The 17048-nt window shown below is 38.4% G+C and overlaps 1 protein-coding gene across 2 annotated transcripts; it reads right to left on the reverse strand.

The window, feature by feature from the left end:
* Positions 1–100: 100 nt before the first annotated feature.
* On the reverse strand, positions 101–16882 carry LOC113235241. 2 transcript variants are annotated; one of them, XM_026470872.1, is made up of 14 exons: positions 16714–16882; positions 8491–8612; positions 7432–7570; positions 6713–6860; positions 6444–6548; positions 6201–6335; positions 5918–6113; positions 5638–5827; positions 5029–5280; positions 4769–4933; positions 3971–4137; positions 3709–3876; positions 1123–1314; positions 101–459 (listed from the first exon to the last, which is right to left on the reverse strand). In XM_026470872.1, the coding sequence occupies exons 2-14, from the start codon at positions 8552–8554 to the stop codon at positions 368–370; spliced, it is 2013 nt and encodes a 670-aa protein (XP_026326657.1). In that variant the 5' UTR covers positions 8555–8612; positions 16714–16882; the 3' UTR covers positions 101–367. The 2 variants fall into 2 exon arrangements, with proteins under 2 accessions (XP_026326657.1, XP_026326659.1); XM_026470874.1 differs by lacking the exon at positions 16714–16882 and having other exon boundaries at positions 8491–8626.
* Positions 16883–17048: the final 166 nt, after the last annotated feature.

Consider the following 17048-nt stretch of genomic DNA (forward strand, 5'->3'; position numbering starts at 1 on the left):
GTAATCTTAAGTAATATTTTTTGCTTAATGCAAAGAAATAAAAAATGTATCATAAATAATCTTGTGTTTTCATACGATTGAAAAAGACTTTGACAGTTATTCTGTTTTAATGAAAATCGATTTATGTTATACAAATGCAAACAATAAGGCAGTATAAACTTACTTAGTCCTTAAATAAAAACTAATTATAAGAAATAAATATAAATTTTCTTCCAAATAAAACATTTATGAAGCACTTATAATATCACATCTCTGTACTTATTCAAAACTTACGAATTAATGACATTGAAAATTTCAAAAATATTCACTTAGCTAAGATAAAAGAAATAGAACAACATAATTTTATTTGTTACTTTGTGACTGAAATTCAATAACGGAAATGTCCTTTTCTTGATCGTTCTTCGTGGTACACTCTCATTGGTGAATAAGATCCATTCGATCCACCGTTCGTGGTGAGTCCTGTGAACAAAGTGTTGTGTAAGTATATTTTGTAATCATTTAATATTTTTAAGATTCGCCATTATAAATATTTAAGATATCTAGTTCCAATAGCGTATATTTTTTATTTAGGGAGTCCACAGACCACACTTATCAAGTGCTTATCACCTTGTTTTACTAAGCCGCTGGGCCGTCAACGCCGCCGTTAAGTCTTCAGTTCGGTACGGATTCATCATATATGATCATCATATTTAACAATAAGCCGATTCGTAATCGGCCTATGTCCAAACAAATCAATGCAAACTTTTGCTGATAAGAGTGGTCTTTAAAATGCAACTAAAATATAGAAAGCTTCATACGGTTTGAGGACTGCTTTGGTGTATTTGTTTGAAATTATAAACATACCTTTGCCATTAAGCTGTCCATCAACAGTGCATGCTTTTGAACAAAGAATAAACATGATATAATCTAAGCACATTAATCACAGTATTAGAAGAGTTGTCGTAGAATCTTCTACCAGAAAATTAGAAACCAAAATAGCAAACCAAGCCAATCATTTAAGGTACTGCCTAGTAGTAGACGAGAAATAATAATTAGTAGGCACAAACACAGAGGTAACTGCCATAAAATATGAACCTTGATATTACTTACGATAGCTAATAATATTTAAACATTGCAGTATACCTTGTAACAAATTATTGGGTGGATGTTGAACAGGCGAAGCACAACGTGGCGCCAGGAGCAAGTGGTAGAGAGCGAGGTAGATAGCAGCGGACAGAAGGGCGACGACACCTAAGGCGCGGTAAACATTACGCGCTGACTCCAAAGACGGTTCTATCCCGACCATACCGCTGATTATTGCTCCAATACAGCGTCCTACAGTCGTACATTAATTTAACCCATTTAAAAGATAAGTACAGAATGAAATGTTAATGCTCAATTTACATTGCCGTGAAACGAAATGTTAGAAGTGATCTTATATACTTACTGAATGGAAGCAAATTTTTCTAACGAAAATAGCACATTGTGCTTTATTCGAGACGGTAGCTGCGGCGGGAATTCCCGAGACTGCGTGAGAATTCTCCGTAGTTTGTACGTTCGTTACACACATTCACCTACCAGCAAACGGACGACGTCGGGTCCGGGCTAAAGAGGAGTGATCGCTCGCGCGTCGCTCTTTATATTGTCATATCATATTACAGTTATCATTTAAAAATGTTATTTTGTCCAGTGGTATTTATAAAAATCAAGAAGCAGCTAGGTAAGTAACTGCCCGTTTCCTACACATTGCATGCGCTAAAATCAAATAGATTTTAATTGTTTGATGTAGTTTAAACATAGATACAGAAAAAAATGAGTTTAGAACAAAAATTCGTCGATTTGATGTTAATCTTTTTTTTAGTCGTCCATTTTGGTAAGATTTTGTTTTTTTATCATATCAAGTGACATGACAAACAGGTCGTGCGCCTGGTGGTAAGCGCCACGCTTACTCAAGACAGTTACATTTTTTTTTATGAATTATATTTTGCAGTTGGCCGCTGATGGTCTTTACTGCGCCACCGGAGAAAAAGGGCGAGCTGAATGCTCATAACCCCTAAAATAAACTTAGAGCTAAGTAGCGGGCGTGAGTGCGCCCAAGTGGGCACGGACATCGGCTCAGGGCGCTACTGGAGACTTCCGCCAGAAGGGCGTGCTGTTGGAGAGAATCTACCAGTGTACGTGCTAAAATGAGGGGCTCTACTATCTCGCCGACGAGGACGGTTGGTGCGTGCGGGACGGGACCGACTAGCGATCTGGTTGGCCTTCAAAGTGGCGAGAGTGATAAGGTCGTCAGAGTCGTTGAGGACTTCCCTTGGCCGACGGGTCCTATTTGCGCGGTGGGCTTGTTCACTGAGGGGGTCGTAAGAAGATGCAGCCACCACGAGGGGGTTGGGTTGGTGAGGAGCAGATTCGAAGTATTTCCTCGATGCCTGTTTCATAAATTGGGCTATTGTGGGGAGCCGTAAATCTATATGGAGGTTAGCGTTGCGCAGGTACCACGGGGCACCTGTCGCGTTGCGCATGAATCTATTTTGGAGAGCCTGCAGGCGGTGTATTAAGGCGGGATTTGCCTGAGCGAATGCGACGCTGGCGTACGTCATGATAGGGCGGATGCAGGTCGTGTACAGTCTCACCTTATTGCGAAGGGAGAGTTTACTATGCTTGTTGAGAAGGGAATGAAGCCGGCTCATAACAAAGTGGGCGCGATCGCGGACGGTTTTCACGTGTGCTTTGAATGACAGCTTCCTATCGAGCGTAACTCCTAAGTATTTGACCGTGTTCACCCAGGGTATTAGGCGGTCAAAGAGCGAGATCGGGGTGAGGTTTTGTACCCTACGACTGGATAGGTTACTTCGCGTGAAGAATACCGCCGCGCTTTTGTCGGGATTGACTTCGATTCTCCATCTGCGAAACCACTCGCCTAGGCGAGTGGTGGCAGATTGGAGAGCCGCGGAAACTAACTTGGAGCTGCGCGCCGAATAGTAGAGCGCAGTGTCATCGGCAAAGAGGGCGAGATTTACTGCCTGATACTTGGGGATGTCGCAAGTGTACAGGGAGAAAAGGAGGGGCGAGAGGACAGAGCCTTGCGGGACTCCAGCTCTTACGGGGTGAGGGGAGGAGAGTGCGCCCTCAACTCGGTAGCGAAAAGAGCGGTTCGACAAGAAGTCACGAATGATGTGCACGAGACGGTCAGGCACGCCGAGATTGTACAGCTTGTAAAGTAAGCCGTTGTGCCAGACTTTGTCGAAAGTTTTTGCCACATCGAAGAAGAGGGCGCCGGTGGGCATGAAGCGGGGGCGATCGAAACCTTCGGAGATGTCAAGACAGTTACAGTGCTGCTCAGAGCTTTAAATCGCTAAGATCTAAGAGGTAACACACATAGACAACGACAAATTACACCCAAACTCCCGAGAGAAATAATTGTAGGCTTTACAGATATTTATTTAAAGTGACCTTTGCGCGGCTGTCAGACATGGTAACCGTTCGGCCACGGAGGCAGTTGAATGAATTGAATGCATGAGTTGACAAATGTAATTTCACCAGCACCCCTTAAAAACCGGAACGCAGCAATTCTCTCATTACCGTTTAACAGCAGAAATAAGTATGGTGGCAATACTTCACTGGACGAAGTCGAGAAATCGATAAAGTTCATTATGCTATGTTACACAAATTCACTTTCATTCCGTTCGGCAATGTAAATTAAGCTTAATTCGTACGAGTATACTTTACCGAGACAGAAGTGTGCTATAACTGGCAGTGCTTGACCTGTAGCTGTGAATTTGCGTGGTACAAGATGTCTGAAGTACAACATAGCTGTCACCCAGACAAGACTAAGCGTGAATACTTCAAGAACCTCGCATACCACTATCCAATTGTAGTTCTCGCTGTAAGCTAAGCCTGCAAAAGTATTCGGAAGTACTGTAAGTTACAGAAATACTGTAATTTATCAATGTATTTATACAATTCCTAAAATTAGTATGAATGAACTCACCAGTATATCGCAAGCAGTAGAAAGTAAAAGCAGTAATGAAAACATTGGAATGGCCGATATAATCCACGACGGCTTCCGCCCACCATAGCGCTGGTATGGCTGGTAAAGCTCCTACGGTCATTGTTAATCCAACTTGTGTCATCGTACCGTTAATGTCTCGAACCGTCCTGTAAGAAAGTTTATAATTTTAAAATTTATTTATCTACAATTGAATTCCTCCTCCTCTGTCGGTCCCTCACTGCTGAGGATCGTGACTTTGAGCAAATACACCGTCAATCAAACTTCTGCACTCTGTCTTTAGCTAAGTGGAATGCAACCCTCACTGGTACTGCCATACTTTCAGCCACCTGCAGCTTGATTTTGATCATTTTTCGGAAACTGCGTCTTTTCCGTATCGAGGCGCATAATTGCGATTCACAACTGGCCGATCGGAAACTTTGACATTTGTAATCGGAACAATAGTTGATTTAACTCACAAATTAGAAAGATATAATAGGAATCAAGTTCATCTTCTCGCTCGGAAACCCATCTGATTTCAAGACTACCCGATCGGTTCGATTTCGATTTGAATCAAAATCAGCATGCTGGTCACACCATCGTTTCGAACTTCGACCCCTAGGTCGTTTGCCCACAATCCTGCCCGTAACAATCATGCTCTTGAGATTATCAGCGCTTCTGCGTGCAATGTGACCGAAGAACTGCAGAATGCGGAGCAAACAGACGGAAGATAAGTTTGTGATTTTGCAATTACAATTGAATTACATTTATAACAATATATCGACGTATGAATATGATTACCAAGGCAAGTAAGCATCGATTCCACCCCACAAAACTCCCAGAAGACCAACGACTGCGAATACGGCAGCGGTTTCTGCGCCATATCGTCGTACAGTATTCATTGGCATTGCTAGAACGCCAGTTGCAGTATGCCACCACCATTCAGGTGTTGATAAAGGCATATTCCTGTAATTAAACAAGTATTTTACTTATAATCTGTATTCTAAGATTGTTTACGTAATTTTGTAGTTAAATATCCCATGAAATCAAATCGTACTTACTTGTCCACCAACAAAATAATGGCTCCAATCAACATAAATACCGCATGCAGAACAAACGGTACGAGGTAGGGATCCTCGAACAATTGCTGTGCTGCTGTTCCAGCTAGCGGTGGGAAAATAGCAAGGCCAATAGTTCCGAAAGCCAGTTGTCTTCCTACGTCGCCTCTACCTAAGGATGTTTCTCGTGTAGCTATGACACACGCAGCACCTAACAACGCTAGCGCTGCCGTTGGCCAAATGTCTGCTAATACCCTGTACGAACAAAAGAAATTGTACATTTACGTAAAATTGTACAGTTGCGCATTAGATATCTAAACATATGTGTATTTTTTATGTGTATGTATATTGATGCTATTTATTATAATTCATTATAATACTTATGTAAGTAATGGTATTTTTTATTTATGTAGTTTATTATATTTCTTTCTCATTCACTCTTGCACGCTATTGCCCGCTTATAACATTAGCTCTCACTGTCCTGCACTGGCTGAAGATACCTCTTAGATATAATTAATTCCCTTTGCTCACTTTCTGTTAAACTAATATTTCTGTTGTATTTATTTGGTGCACTAAAAATATATCATAACGTTAAGAGTTAAAATAATGTACCTGATGACAAAGTAAGTTGTGAACGTAACTGCAGGATCGCCAATTTCTAATAGACATTCGGCGTCGGCTAATACCCCATTGGGTACATCATAAGGGTCGAGAACTTCACAACGTACTGCTGGCCGACAGTAGTTATTTTCCATAACTTTTTCTAAACGACTTTCTGGCAATATACAGTGGGAAGGCCCGTCTGAAAATGGCATTTCAACGCTCAACGTTAAACACATCATACACAACTATTTAGGCAAATCAATACTAATCTCGCGTTAAAAATACCAACCTGTGTAATATGTACACCAATCGGATTGCTCTGTAGAATTTTCGACTGTCTCTGGAGTAACCAAGGAAAGTGGAAGCTTCATTCGTCCATTATGCTGCATGTAGACATTGCACCTTCCGTTATAACATAAGTGCGGTGGATTAAGCTCAAAGACAATATCATTATCCGGATCTTCTTCTTCAACTGGAGCTTGGGTCTGTGATTGAAATTAGAACAATTCCCGTGACAGTGGCAAAAGGTATGACACAGGTAAGTATGATTATGGTGAAATATTTGCACATACCGAAGCATTAGCAACACTATTGTACATGAGGCTGGACGTAGTGGAGGTCGTGGTGGTACTGAAGGGCTTGAACATCCATGTCATATTATCGTCAGCGCAACCATACTCGCAGATACCCACCACTAAATCACCCGTCTGCAAACGTATATGATTGGTTTTAAATATTATTATTTGTCAATGATTACATTTATACTACTACTGTATTTGTTTATATATGTCCCAAATTATGTTGGTTTTCCAAACCTTAGGTCCCTCCCAGGTACTGCAAGTCATAGATTCCGTACAAACTTCTTGCATAACGTATGCTCCTTCTGAATCGCACATGAATAGAACGCGAGGTCGACGGGCCTGTTTAACAAAGTTTAGTTGTAGTGAATCATAATCTTTACAAGAAATATCACAAGTATTTGATGTGTAACATTTTTTAAAGGTATTACAAGACAAAAAGTACCTAACTAATATGATGATGTCTTTCATATAGAAACAAATTTTATTAGTATCTCTTTATTTACCTCATGGCGCTCGGTGTAAGGCACTACTAGAAGTAATGAATAAAATACGGCACTCAATATGAGGCATAATGCTGTGATGATGCGCAGCAATCGTCCAGAACCGCTGGGTCCATTACTGCCACCAGTTGATCCTCGACCGACTGATAATCTGCTCAGAAATGCCACATCAGACTCTACTCTTAAGGCGAGTCTCCCGTGCGAGGAGAATGTTTTGCTAGTCAAATAGTTTATAAATTTACCTATTATTAAATAACGATCTTACAAAAAATATACAATACACCTAAAGATATTTTTACACGATAAGATGTACTTTACCCAATCATATAAAATTAAAACAGGCTGAAATAAAAATCGAAAACGAATTGTGTAAGAATAAAATGTCTAACTTTGCGCATGATGTTTATATGGAGATAAGTAATAAGAGAACCTAAAGAAAGAGAACCCAGCCAAATTTTGGTTTTCAACTCAAGCCCTATAGTTATTAAATTCACATTAATCCCAAAACATGGGTATTGCCCAGCGGATTAACGACATGCTGTGGCGCCAGCTGCGCCGTCAGTCGCTATCGGGCGCTTCTTAACCTCGGATTTGTGTCAAATTTTCTCCGCCTGTTCATATTTTATTTATATTATATTTGTTTTATTGATTTATTTAATAAATGTAGGTATATTTATTACTTATTATAACTAGAATTTTATTTACTTTATGTAAGGACTTACTTATCAATGAGAGGTCCCAGAAGCGCTGGACCAAGTAAAGCTACACATGGAGCAACTGCAGAAATTACACGCGCTTCTCCTCTATCCAAACCCTTCGACAGCATGTGCAAAGGTAGAAACGGGAATATGCACCCCACCCCTATTGAAAACAAGAAAATTCGGTTAATGAGTGGAAAAAACTGAATTAGAAGTGAACTGACATTTTACATTTGTCTTTAAAAAAGTAGGTACTCGTATTCTAATTCAAAAATCGTGCTTGAAGCCTTCATAATTATTATAAGTCTTCATAAATATTATAAGAAAATAAGAACTCTTTAAGTAAAGCCGTTATTGTAAATTGCATACCTATGCGCAATAATCTTGGGCTGTTCAATACGTTTCATAAGTTGCAAGCATATCACTTAAACGACCGCGTTCTAGCAACGTTCAAGAGGTGAACGGTCCCTGTATCATTCGGCACATGTGTTTGCAGACCATACATGGTAACTTGTGGTAATGTTACCAGTGACAGTACTGCACTGGTCTTGATATGAACCACTTTTTATTGCCTCAGCTCAAGATCGATGAAACGAACTATAGTGATTTACTTTGAAGGGTAAAACTGGATATCCACGTCAATTAAAGCTGTTCGAGAGTTGGAATGCTGTTTTCCCATGTTGTAAAGACTCCATAGGATTCGTGTAGAGTAAAAAATAATATAAATTTATATTTTTTTTTACTAAGCAAGTAAAACTATGGCATATTTTTACTATTCGAACTGATTGTGGATTGTGATCGATAATTCGCTTGCAAAGCAGTTATTATGACAAATACTTACCCATTTTTTAGAAGCATATATACATGTATGATGTTAATAATTAAGTAACGGTATCTATTTTTATAACACCACTTTCTAATTATGCTATTTATTAAAATGTGAGTGAAAGTAAATAGTAGACGAAGAGTCAGACCAGTATAGCACGGATGGCACGTGTAAACTATTAACATAGTAATTTAAATAGATAGGCTACACAAGCCAGCTACCCTGGACAGATTGAGAAACAGCTGTCATTGATTTACCTGAGAGAAAACAGAATAGCACGCATTTTAGCGTTATGAGGTTTCTGTTGACTAGTTGCTTCATCTTCTTCGGTTGTCTGCCACGTGTATTCTATCAGTTAAGGCTTTCGTAACATCTTGACCTGAAATAAATGGAAAAATTACGTACTAACATCTCAATTGAAAGTCTACTACAAAACTATTACTGTGTTACTGTTATATATATTACTCCATAGTTTAAAATCTATACAACTTCACGCTCTGCAGAATATTATATTAACGCGCATATAAACGACACATATCTAAAGGGATGAGCCTACACTGCGGTTGTATCGATGAAATCACGTTACAATTAGTGAATGCATTTGCGTTTTGTGATCTGTGAATCGCGGCCATGGCCATTTGTTTACCCGCCCACGTGCGACAGTCGGGCGTAGGTATCTACTTATGAAGTTATGTATCTACATGTGGAACAAAAATAGGCGCGGGTGCCACCAACGACACATCTAATCTATAATAATGTCTTATTGCCTACATACAGCAGTGGCCGAACGCTAAACTAACTCTAGTGGGCTCCACGTTCACCGACACTTCAATAAATTGGTCTATCGCGCCTTCGCCTGGAGGATACCGTTAGTTGTAAATGGGTTTGATTAATTAACTTTGTTATAATTGGTTAAGAAACTTTCGTTTGTTCTTTGTGAGAAACTTTTTGATTGTTTTCTACCATATCACGATGCTAAATGAGCTTTTCTACAAAAAAGTAATATGAAACCCTTAGAATAAATATAAAACAGTTTCGGTGAAAAGCTTGTACCGGTGAAATTCTTTATTGAAAATGTACCTACCCTACGTTATTTATATAGCGTTCCAAATTACAGTTTAAAAAAATGACTTTTGTACATCCTAACCTACAGAGTCCATGTACCGGAATGTATCGGAATCGATCCCATCGGGTAGTCTTGAAATCAGATGGGTTTCTGAGCGAGAAAATGAAGGGACTGATTCCTTTCTGATATCTCTGATATTTCTGATATGTTTCTAATTTGTGAGTTAAATCAACTATTATTCCGATAACAAATGTCAAAAGTTTCCGATCGGCCATTTGCGAATCGAAATTATACGCCTCGACTCGAAAATGACGCAGTTTCCGAGAGGCAATCAAAATCAAGCTGCTGGACAGGAAGAAGAAGAAGACATAAGTAAATTGTGTATTAGGTATCAGTAGGTATTATATCCGCTTCAAGGTAATAGACGAACTGAAAAGCTTAAAAGCTTTTACTATCCGATGACCTAAGTAAATGCTTTGACAATGTTTTCCTTCCAACAACGACAGTGAACAATTTCCGTAGACCCGCGACGTTTTATTAGCGATGATGCAAACGAGTTAAATGGGGCAAACTATAACAACACGCTGAGTTAAATTAGGTTTCCGTGTACCAATTTTTGTTTATGCACCATTCATATAATTTCATTTTGTAATATCCTTGTCAGAATCAACACAATACTAAAATAAATCACGCTGAGGGTGAATAGAACTTCACGGCGGGCTCCGTATTATTCATAGATATAATTAAATAAGGTATTGTGGTATTACTCTAGTCTAGACCATGTGTCACGAAATGTCCTTTTAGTTTAATTTTTTCTCGAAACCTATAACCTATAAGTATTTAAGGAAAACATTTTTATCATAAAATCCTAAAAATATGCAAAATAAAATTTAAAGGAAACTTGTTTTGGAATTTAAACATTGTAAACTGATAGGAAATATGTGCAGGCTATTACATCGTTTTCTAAATAGAGGCTAATGCCGATTGTATCTAGGTTACACTCGGTGTACGCACGTTGTGCGGAGCCGCGATTGCGGCTTTGGTGGGCAAATTGCCAATACAGATAGGAATTTTGGGTAACCTGACATTTGATACCTACTCATTTGGAGTTGTTTTAAAAACTACATGCTTTTAAAAAAGCCGGTGCTTCATTCATGCTTATACCTTTTAAGTACCATCTATATATGTTATTTCTCACTTTATATATTATTATTACTTATCGAGTTTTTAGGTTTTCGCGATTGTTACACATAGGAAATGAAACTATTTTTAGAAAAATAATATTAGAAAAATAGTTTCATTTCCTATTATTATTACTTATTAATATATTATATTATTTAATATACATTATTATTCATTGATAGATTAATATAATTGAAATCTCAATTAAACTTAAAATGTGACAGGGGTGTCACTAAATAACACATTTATTGCCAACTGGAATTGTTACAACTGAGCCATAAAATGCCAATAATAACGCACCCGATCGCGTGTCAAAAAGTTATTAGAGTGCGTGAGGCGGGACAGGGCAGAGGGCACAGTCGATAAGCTTGGGATACTAGACTTATTGCGAAGTGGTATAACACACAACAGAAAGTTATAAGCTCTACTGCACGTGTTAACAACAAAAACCATCATCGGTTGACGAACCGTGATCAACTACCGTGACGAGACAAGCCACGCGGGATATCGTTGCGTTAACACAACCTTTAAGCATCGATAATTTTTTGTACGTACTTTTACACGCTAACATGAATCATGTTGCCTTGAAAGTTATGTACGTATGTACTATTATTATGTAACAAGTAGAGGTAATTCCTTATATTTGCCGAGGACTGTTAATTATTGATTAACTTATACTCTATTGCGACGCTTTTTATAATTCGAGACGTTCGAGGTCGATGGTCCACCAATTCTGTTATATTCAGGATATTGTGTCGAAGCACCTTCTCGCCATTTATTTATTATGAATAACACTAGGTACTTACTATCGTAGCGGTACGCGGCCGGCTAAGCAAATCGATAAAGAAAGCTATGGATGCAAACTGGAACACCTCGATTGAACTCTGGGTCTTGGTGATGGAGACGTATAATGATGCTCGTAGCTAGTGTGTGGCGTGCAATTCGTGTTAATTACTAAGATAACTAGAGTAGTAACCTACTCATAAATCTTAAGACACTTGTATAACAAAAATGAGAGTTTGTTGGAGTGCAATAGAAACAAGTTACCTACAAGGAAAACTGAAATCTAGGACAATGATCACATCGTTCTAACTGGTACTTACATCTATCAATTTCATCTGACCTGACTATGCGTGACAACAGGAATAAGAATGGCCGGGAGTGTGTCGATGTCGTCATCGCTATAATCGGTGAAGGTCTGTCGCCGATCTGTGACCGACGAACGCCTGCGCGATTCAACGTTAGTACTCATTTACTCAATAAAGAGTGATGTAAACAGCCGTTTTAGAATAGATGTGAAGTCGTAAAACTAGCTTTATAGCATTTGTAACTAAACTTATTCTGCCTGACTCTCATTGGCAGAAATAAACTTGTTGCATTACATCTTTAGCACTGAAGTCGGTACCTAGGTAGGCACCTATTCAAGAATAAACTGTGAGTCACTGCATTATAAATACAATTTAGCCTTCCTATTTAAGGTTCCTAATACTTTTTACTCTACCATTTTAAACTTCAGTACACGTCGGATATTCGCCATGGGAATATTATTTACACATTAAACAAAAATGACGCTCGTCTAAAGAATACAAGCCACGTATTTAATTATAAACGTATTTGATTTTGAATAATAAATTTTATACACAGTACACATATACATAATGACTGTAACCTAATAGCTGAAATTAGAACATAATGAGTAATAAAATTGTAACCTTTTGTTAATGTTCAGTTTTGTAGGTATTTACTACGTTCTGTTGCATAAACCGGTCGGCATCAATGAGTTAGGTTTTCATTAATATTTCATTAGTCACGATGCTCATTCTATTGTTCAGCAAATACTTTTTATTTTGGTCCGAGATGCTTTAAGGCCTACCCTACTTTGTAGAGTTACGAGAAAATACAAAACACTCTTATTAAGGAGACAAACATAATAGCAACACGAGCACAGACATAATGAGGGTTGATACGGGGTAAAAAATGGCAAGATGATTTTGCTTTTTCATTGTAATTATATTCTTAGAGGAACTTCACTTTAAAAGAAACAGGGTTCTAGGTACACTGTTCAGATAATAGCGGAAAGGATGAAAAGTACAATCGATTCACATGGTGTGTATTCTCATGAGTAACACGTGGGATTTCACATGGCACAAAACTATAAACCTACACCTTTTACATTAGGGCGCACTATAAGTTTCCGGAACTGGCCACTTACACGAACAATATTTAAAAAGTAATTACAACTTTTGAAAATTAAACTCTTTGGCTGTAGAATACAGTTTGTTTCATCTGACTGTCACTTGTTTTTACATAGTGGCGTCATTTTAGAAATTGGTTATCTACATCACCATATGGATTTAACTCGTGAAAATTTTCGTAGTATGATTTTCTACGACTTTAAGTGTAATTTACCAGGTCAGCGGGGATTCGCTCGGCATCAAACTGCTTTTGGCGATGAAGCATCATACAAGACGACAATTTTTTGTAGCTGGTTTGCAGAATTCAAACGCGGTCGTGTGAATCTCAGTGACGAATTTCGTGTTGGTCACCCGTCCACTGCTGTGAAAAACAAAAACATCGATGCTGTGCGCCGTATGATCAAAACAGACAGGCATGTGACATACCATGACATTCAGGCATCTTTAGGCATAGGCATGAGTCAAATACAATCCATACTACACAAACATTTGGGTTTGAAGGTGTGCTCTCGGTGGATCCTACACAATTTGACTGAGGCTCAAAAAACGGATCGCGTCACTTGGTGCAATGCCATGCTTACCAGATTCAACGAAGGGGCACCAAAATTGGGGTGGGACAGGTGACGAAACATGGATTTATGGTTACGATCCCAAAACAAAGCAGCAATGGGTCTTTCGGGATGAGCCGAAACCAACCAAAGTGACGCGAGTGCAAAAAAAAAAAAAAAAAAAAGTGCCTAAGCGCGGATGATTGCTTCTTTTTTTAATAAAACTGGACACGTGCTACTTTTGCTTTGGAGAATAGTTGTACCGTGAATAATTATTTATACACGACCATTTGCTTGCCGGAAGTTATTGACAAACTCCGTAAAAATAGCCGTAAACGCCATATTATCTTGCACCACGATAATGCCAGCTCTCACACGGCCAGACAGACAAATGAATTTTTGAAGGTGAACAACGTTGACCTTGTGAGCCATCCCGCGTACAGTCCCAACTTGGCACCTTGTGACTTTTATTTATTTCCAAAAATTAAGTACCAGTTACGCCGGAGGAGTGGCTTAAATGTTTTCAAAATGGGTTCATTCGTATGAAAAAGTGCATTAACGCTTACGGAGAATATTTTGAGAAACAATAAATTAATTTCTGACCATTTGTAGTATTTTTTTGTTGTTAATTCCGGAAACTTTGCGCCACACGTATTGCAGTATTTCCATTATGAATTCTACTTTTATTGCTCTTTCATTCCGTTACACATAACAAGTTCGAAAGAATTAGCAATATAAATTAGTTATGGTTTACAAATATTTTAGCTGCCCTTTCCTCCGTATCGTTTTTAGCGATTACAGGGTTGCATTTGTTTGAATATATTGGCAGTTCGTTGAACTCATGTCCTGTCCGGTCGCGAAGCGCGACGGTACGCAGGGGAGAGTGGAGGTGGGCGCGTCTTGGTCCGATAACAGTTGCGCGCCGCGCGCCGCCCGCCGCCCGCCCGCCGCCCGTCCGTCGCCCGTCGCCGTCGCCCGTGCCATGCCGTCACGCTGCGGGCAACTAGGCTGCCACGACATTGTTTTGTTTCTCTTTACGGAAATTTCTTACCCACTTAGAAGAGTTTGCGTTTCGTCTTCTCCTTATTCTTTACTCAAGCACCTGTTTCTATTTTAGTATTGTCTCTATTTTACTATTGTTCCGTCTAGAAAATAGCTTACTGTATATTCTTTAGGCCTTTACCCATGAGTTTACGCTTTAGGTATTGAACGTCATGGTCTTTACCAAATATGACAAAATTATGTTTATCAGAGCAAGCTATGGGTTATTATTTTATTTCGAATTACAGTTAAGTACATGAAACACGAGACCCGTCGACTTTTAAGTCTATAATAATTCCTTTGTTTTCCATAAATGGTGAGTTCCACATATCAGTATCAATGGACTGAGACTGAAAGATTTATTGCGTCGGAGCTCATACACAATAGAAGCTTTCACGCATGCGAAGAAATGGAGGTTGCTCTTTGAATATTCCGAGATATTCTCACTTCTCACTGACCCGGCCATCGTGTTGCGACATTAAGTGCCAACGATAAAGCATTTGATGCAATAGTTATTAATGGCACTGATGATAAGATGAATGAGACAATCTTGTTGAAGCTATTCAGAATTCGATTACAACGCGGCTGTGTACCGCTAAAAGTGAATATATAAAACACGTGTTCGCTATAGCGCGTTCGTTCCCATCGGGTAGAAACCATGCCATCAATCGCCAAACTTTTTATTAATGCCTCGACGGAAGTTGTGCTGTCATTAATTTACAACGTTTATTATTGCTACAATTTATTTTTACTGGCTAATACCAAAAGTGGACTGTATAAATACAGTGCAAAATATAGTTTGAAGAATCGTTTCTTTTTAGGATCGAGGTTTCACTGATTCATACTTTTATCGTATAAAAAGGTAAAAAGTTCCATGATAAACTGGTTGGCCATATGGCTATTACGGGTCCAATTTTGGCTGTGTACGACGAATGTACGACCTTTTCGAGCGAGGAGTGGATTGGAGCAGCTCAACATTAGCATAATTGGAGGCCGTCGGCGGCTGTGGCGGAACCGGTTTACAGCTTCGTGGCATGTGTGTGACGTCATCGTTCACATCATCAACTAAGGGTGTGCTTAAAATATAAATACTGAAACGGCTAGAACGCTTCCACAATAGAATAAGACGAAATTCATGGAATTAATTTACCGCCTCTCCTACTTGTACAATTTAATTCGTTTACTGGTACATTCTTTAAGCAAATAGTTATTTGTTACAGAATATCATTTACGTAAAAAATGGTAAATTGTTATGGTGTATTGGTATGTTGTGAAATAACATTTTGTTGTAGGTATAACACGTCATGCAGGCCACTGGACTCTACCTACACTGATACTACAGACATATGTAGATCTGCAATGATAAATTATAGGTAAACTTAAGTTAAAGCTATCCTACTAATAATTATTACCTTAGGTATATTGTTGGTTATGTACCATCACTACTTACTTACTCTTATAATTGAAAACACTCAGTATACCTGCATATTATGGCCGTGAATGATTTCTGCAAAGGTGTGGTTTCAGACAGGCGGGGTAGCATTCTTTTTAATTAAAATGTCAGTCAGTAAGTGCTGTATTTAGGTCGGCACACCTAGCATGCCCATCCTGCCACCACCTCCTATAGCTATATAACGGTAACAATTCCACCACCCTTCTATAGGTAGTCAGGAATATTTAGTAGACACGAAATCCGGAACATTTGTAACTTCATAAGGCAAAATTGTTATTTGTGTTTCGTGATCGCGCATAGTGAAAACAAACTCATCATTACGTATTATTTTACTGAATAATTATTTATGTGTATTTATAATCCAGATGTCCTTCATACCAAATTACCAAACCTCTACATTGTTTGACGATGAACACTTTACTTTTAACTTGTACCTACCTGAACACTATTCCCATTCAGAAAATGTAAGTAGGTAAAAATAATATTCGATCTTCTTTACGGTACTTAATTATTTTAATATTTCTCAAACTCTTCTGTTTAATTTTATTTATTTCTTAAGTTTTAGTTATAAGGAGATATTGCGAGCCTGGAATTGTTAAGTATCATTTTTTTCAATTTATGGACAGAAGCATTACCTAGGTATCTAGACTTTATGAAACCTCAAATTATAGCGCAAAAATATCAGTTAAATTAAGAAAGACACTATTGAGCGGTCTTTTACAGGTAACTTTTTATGTCTTATTTAGGTAAGCAATTACGTATATACTTAGGTATTGATATTATAAACTTCAATAAGATATTTAATTGGGTAAGTGAAGTACTGCATTGCGAGTATGTACTAAATCTAAACTGCCATTTATGACTAAAACTCTTAATAAGCATATTTTTGGTTTTTATTCTAAGTAGGTTAAAGGTTTTTGTTAATCATTACAAGTACCTATGTTATTTTAAAGCTGGACTCTATCAAACGGTTATGATGAGGTTCTAAGACTTACCTATCAAAATATAAATGGAGAAAACTTTATTTCCCACAGCTGCACATTAAATTGCTCAGTACATAATCCGTTTACAATAATATAAGTGTTTAAAATAAGATCACTTCATAAACTTTTTATTATAAACAACTTTTGCAACTTTTTGAATGCTATTCTGCCACACATGTGCAGGACGTCGTATCCCGCACTTGAACAAGCAAAATACGCTAGAGCGAGTGAAATTGTTCTACTCTAAACGATGAACGCGTTCAACTCTTACAGCGACAAAAAATAAACTCGCGCACGCGACCTGCAAGCCACGATCACAAGCCGGCAAGCAAGCGAGTCGAAATAGC

The sequence above is a fragment of the Hyposmocoma kahamanoa genome, unplaced genomic scaffold (assembly GCF_003589595.1).
Source record: "Hyposmocoma kahamanoa isolate Upper Pololo Valley unplaced genomic scaffold, ASM358959v1 87, whole genome shotgun sequence".
Taxonomy (NCBI): Eukaryota; Metazoa; Arthropoda; class Insecta; order Lepidoptera; family Cosmopterigidae; genus Hyposmocoma; species Hyposmocoma kahamanoa.

What these genes read in the sequence shown, in the direction of transcription:
- LOC113235241 (XM_026470872.1), bottom strand. Translation starts at nt 8,554, where the DNA reads ATGAAGCAACTAGTCAACAGAAACCTCATAACGCTAAAATGCGTGCTA. An exon ending in ATAGTGTTGCTAATGCTTCG is followed by an intron (nt 6,114 to 6,200) that starts GTATGTGCAAAT and finishes TTTCAATCACAG; the next exon opens with ACCCAAGCTCCAGTTGAAGA. An exon ending in CTACTGCTTGCGATATACTG is followed by an intron (nt 3,877 to 3,970) that starts GTGAGTTCATTC and finishes ATACTTTTGCAG; the next exon opens with GCTTAGCTTACAGCGAGAAC.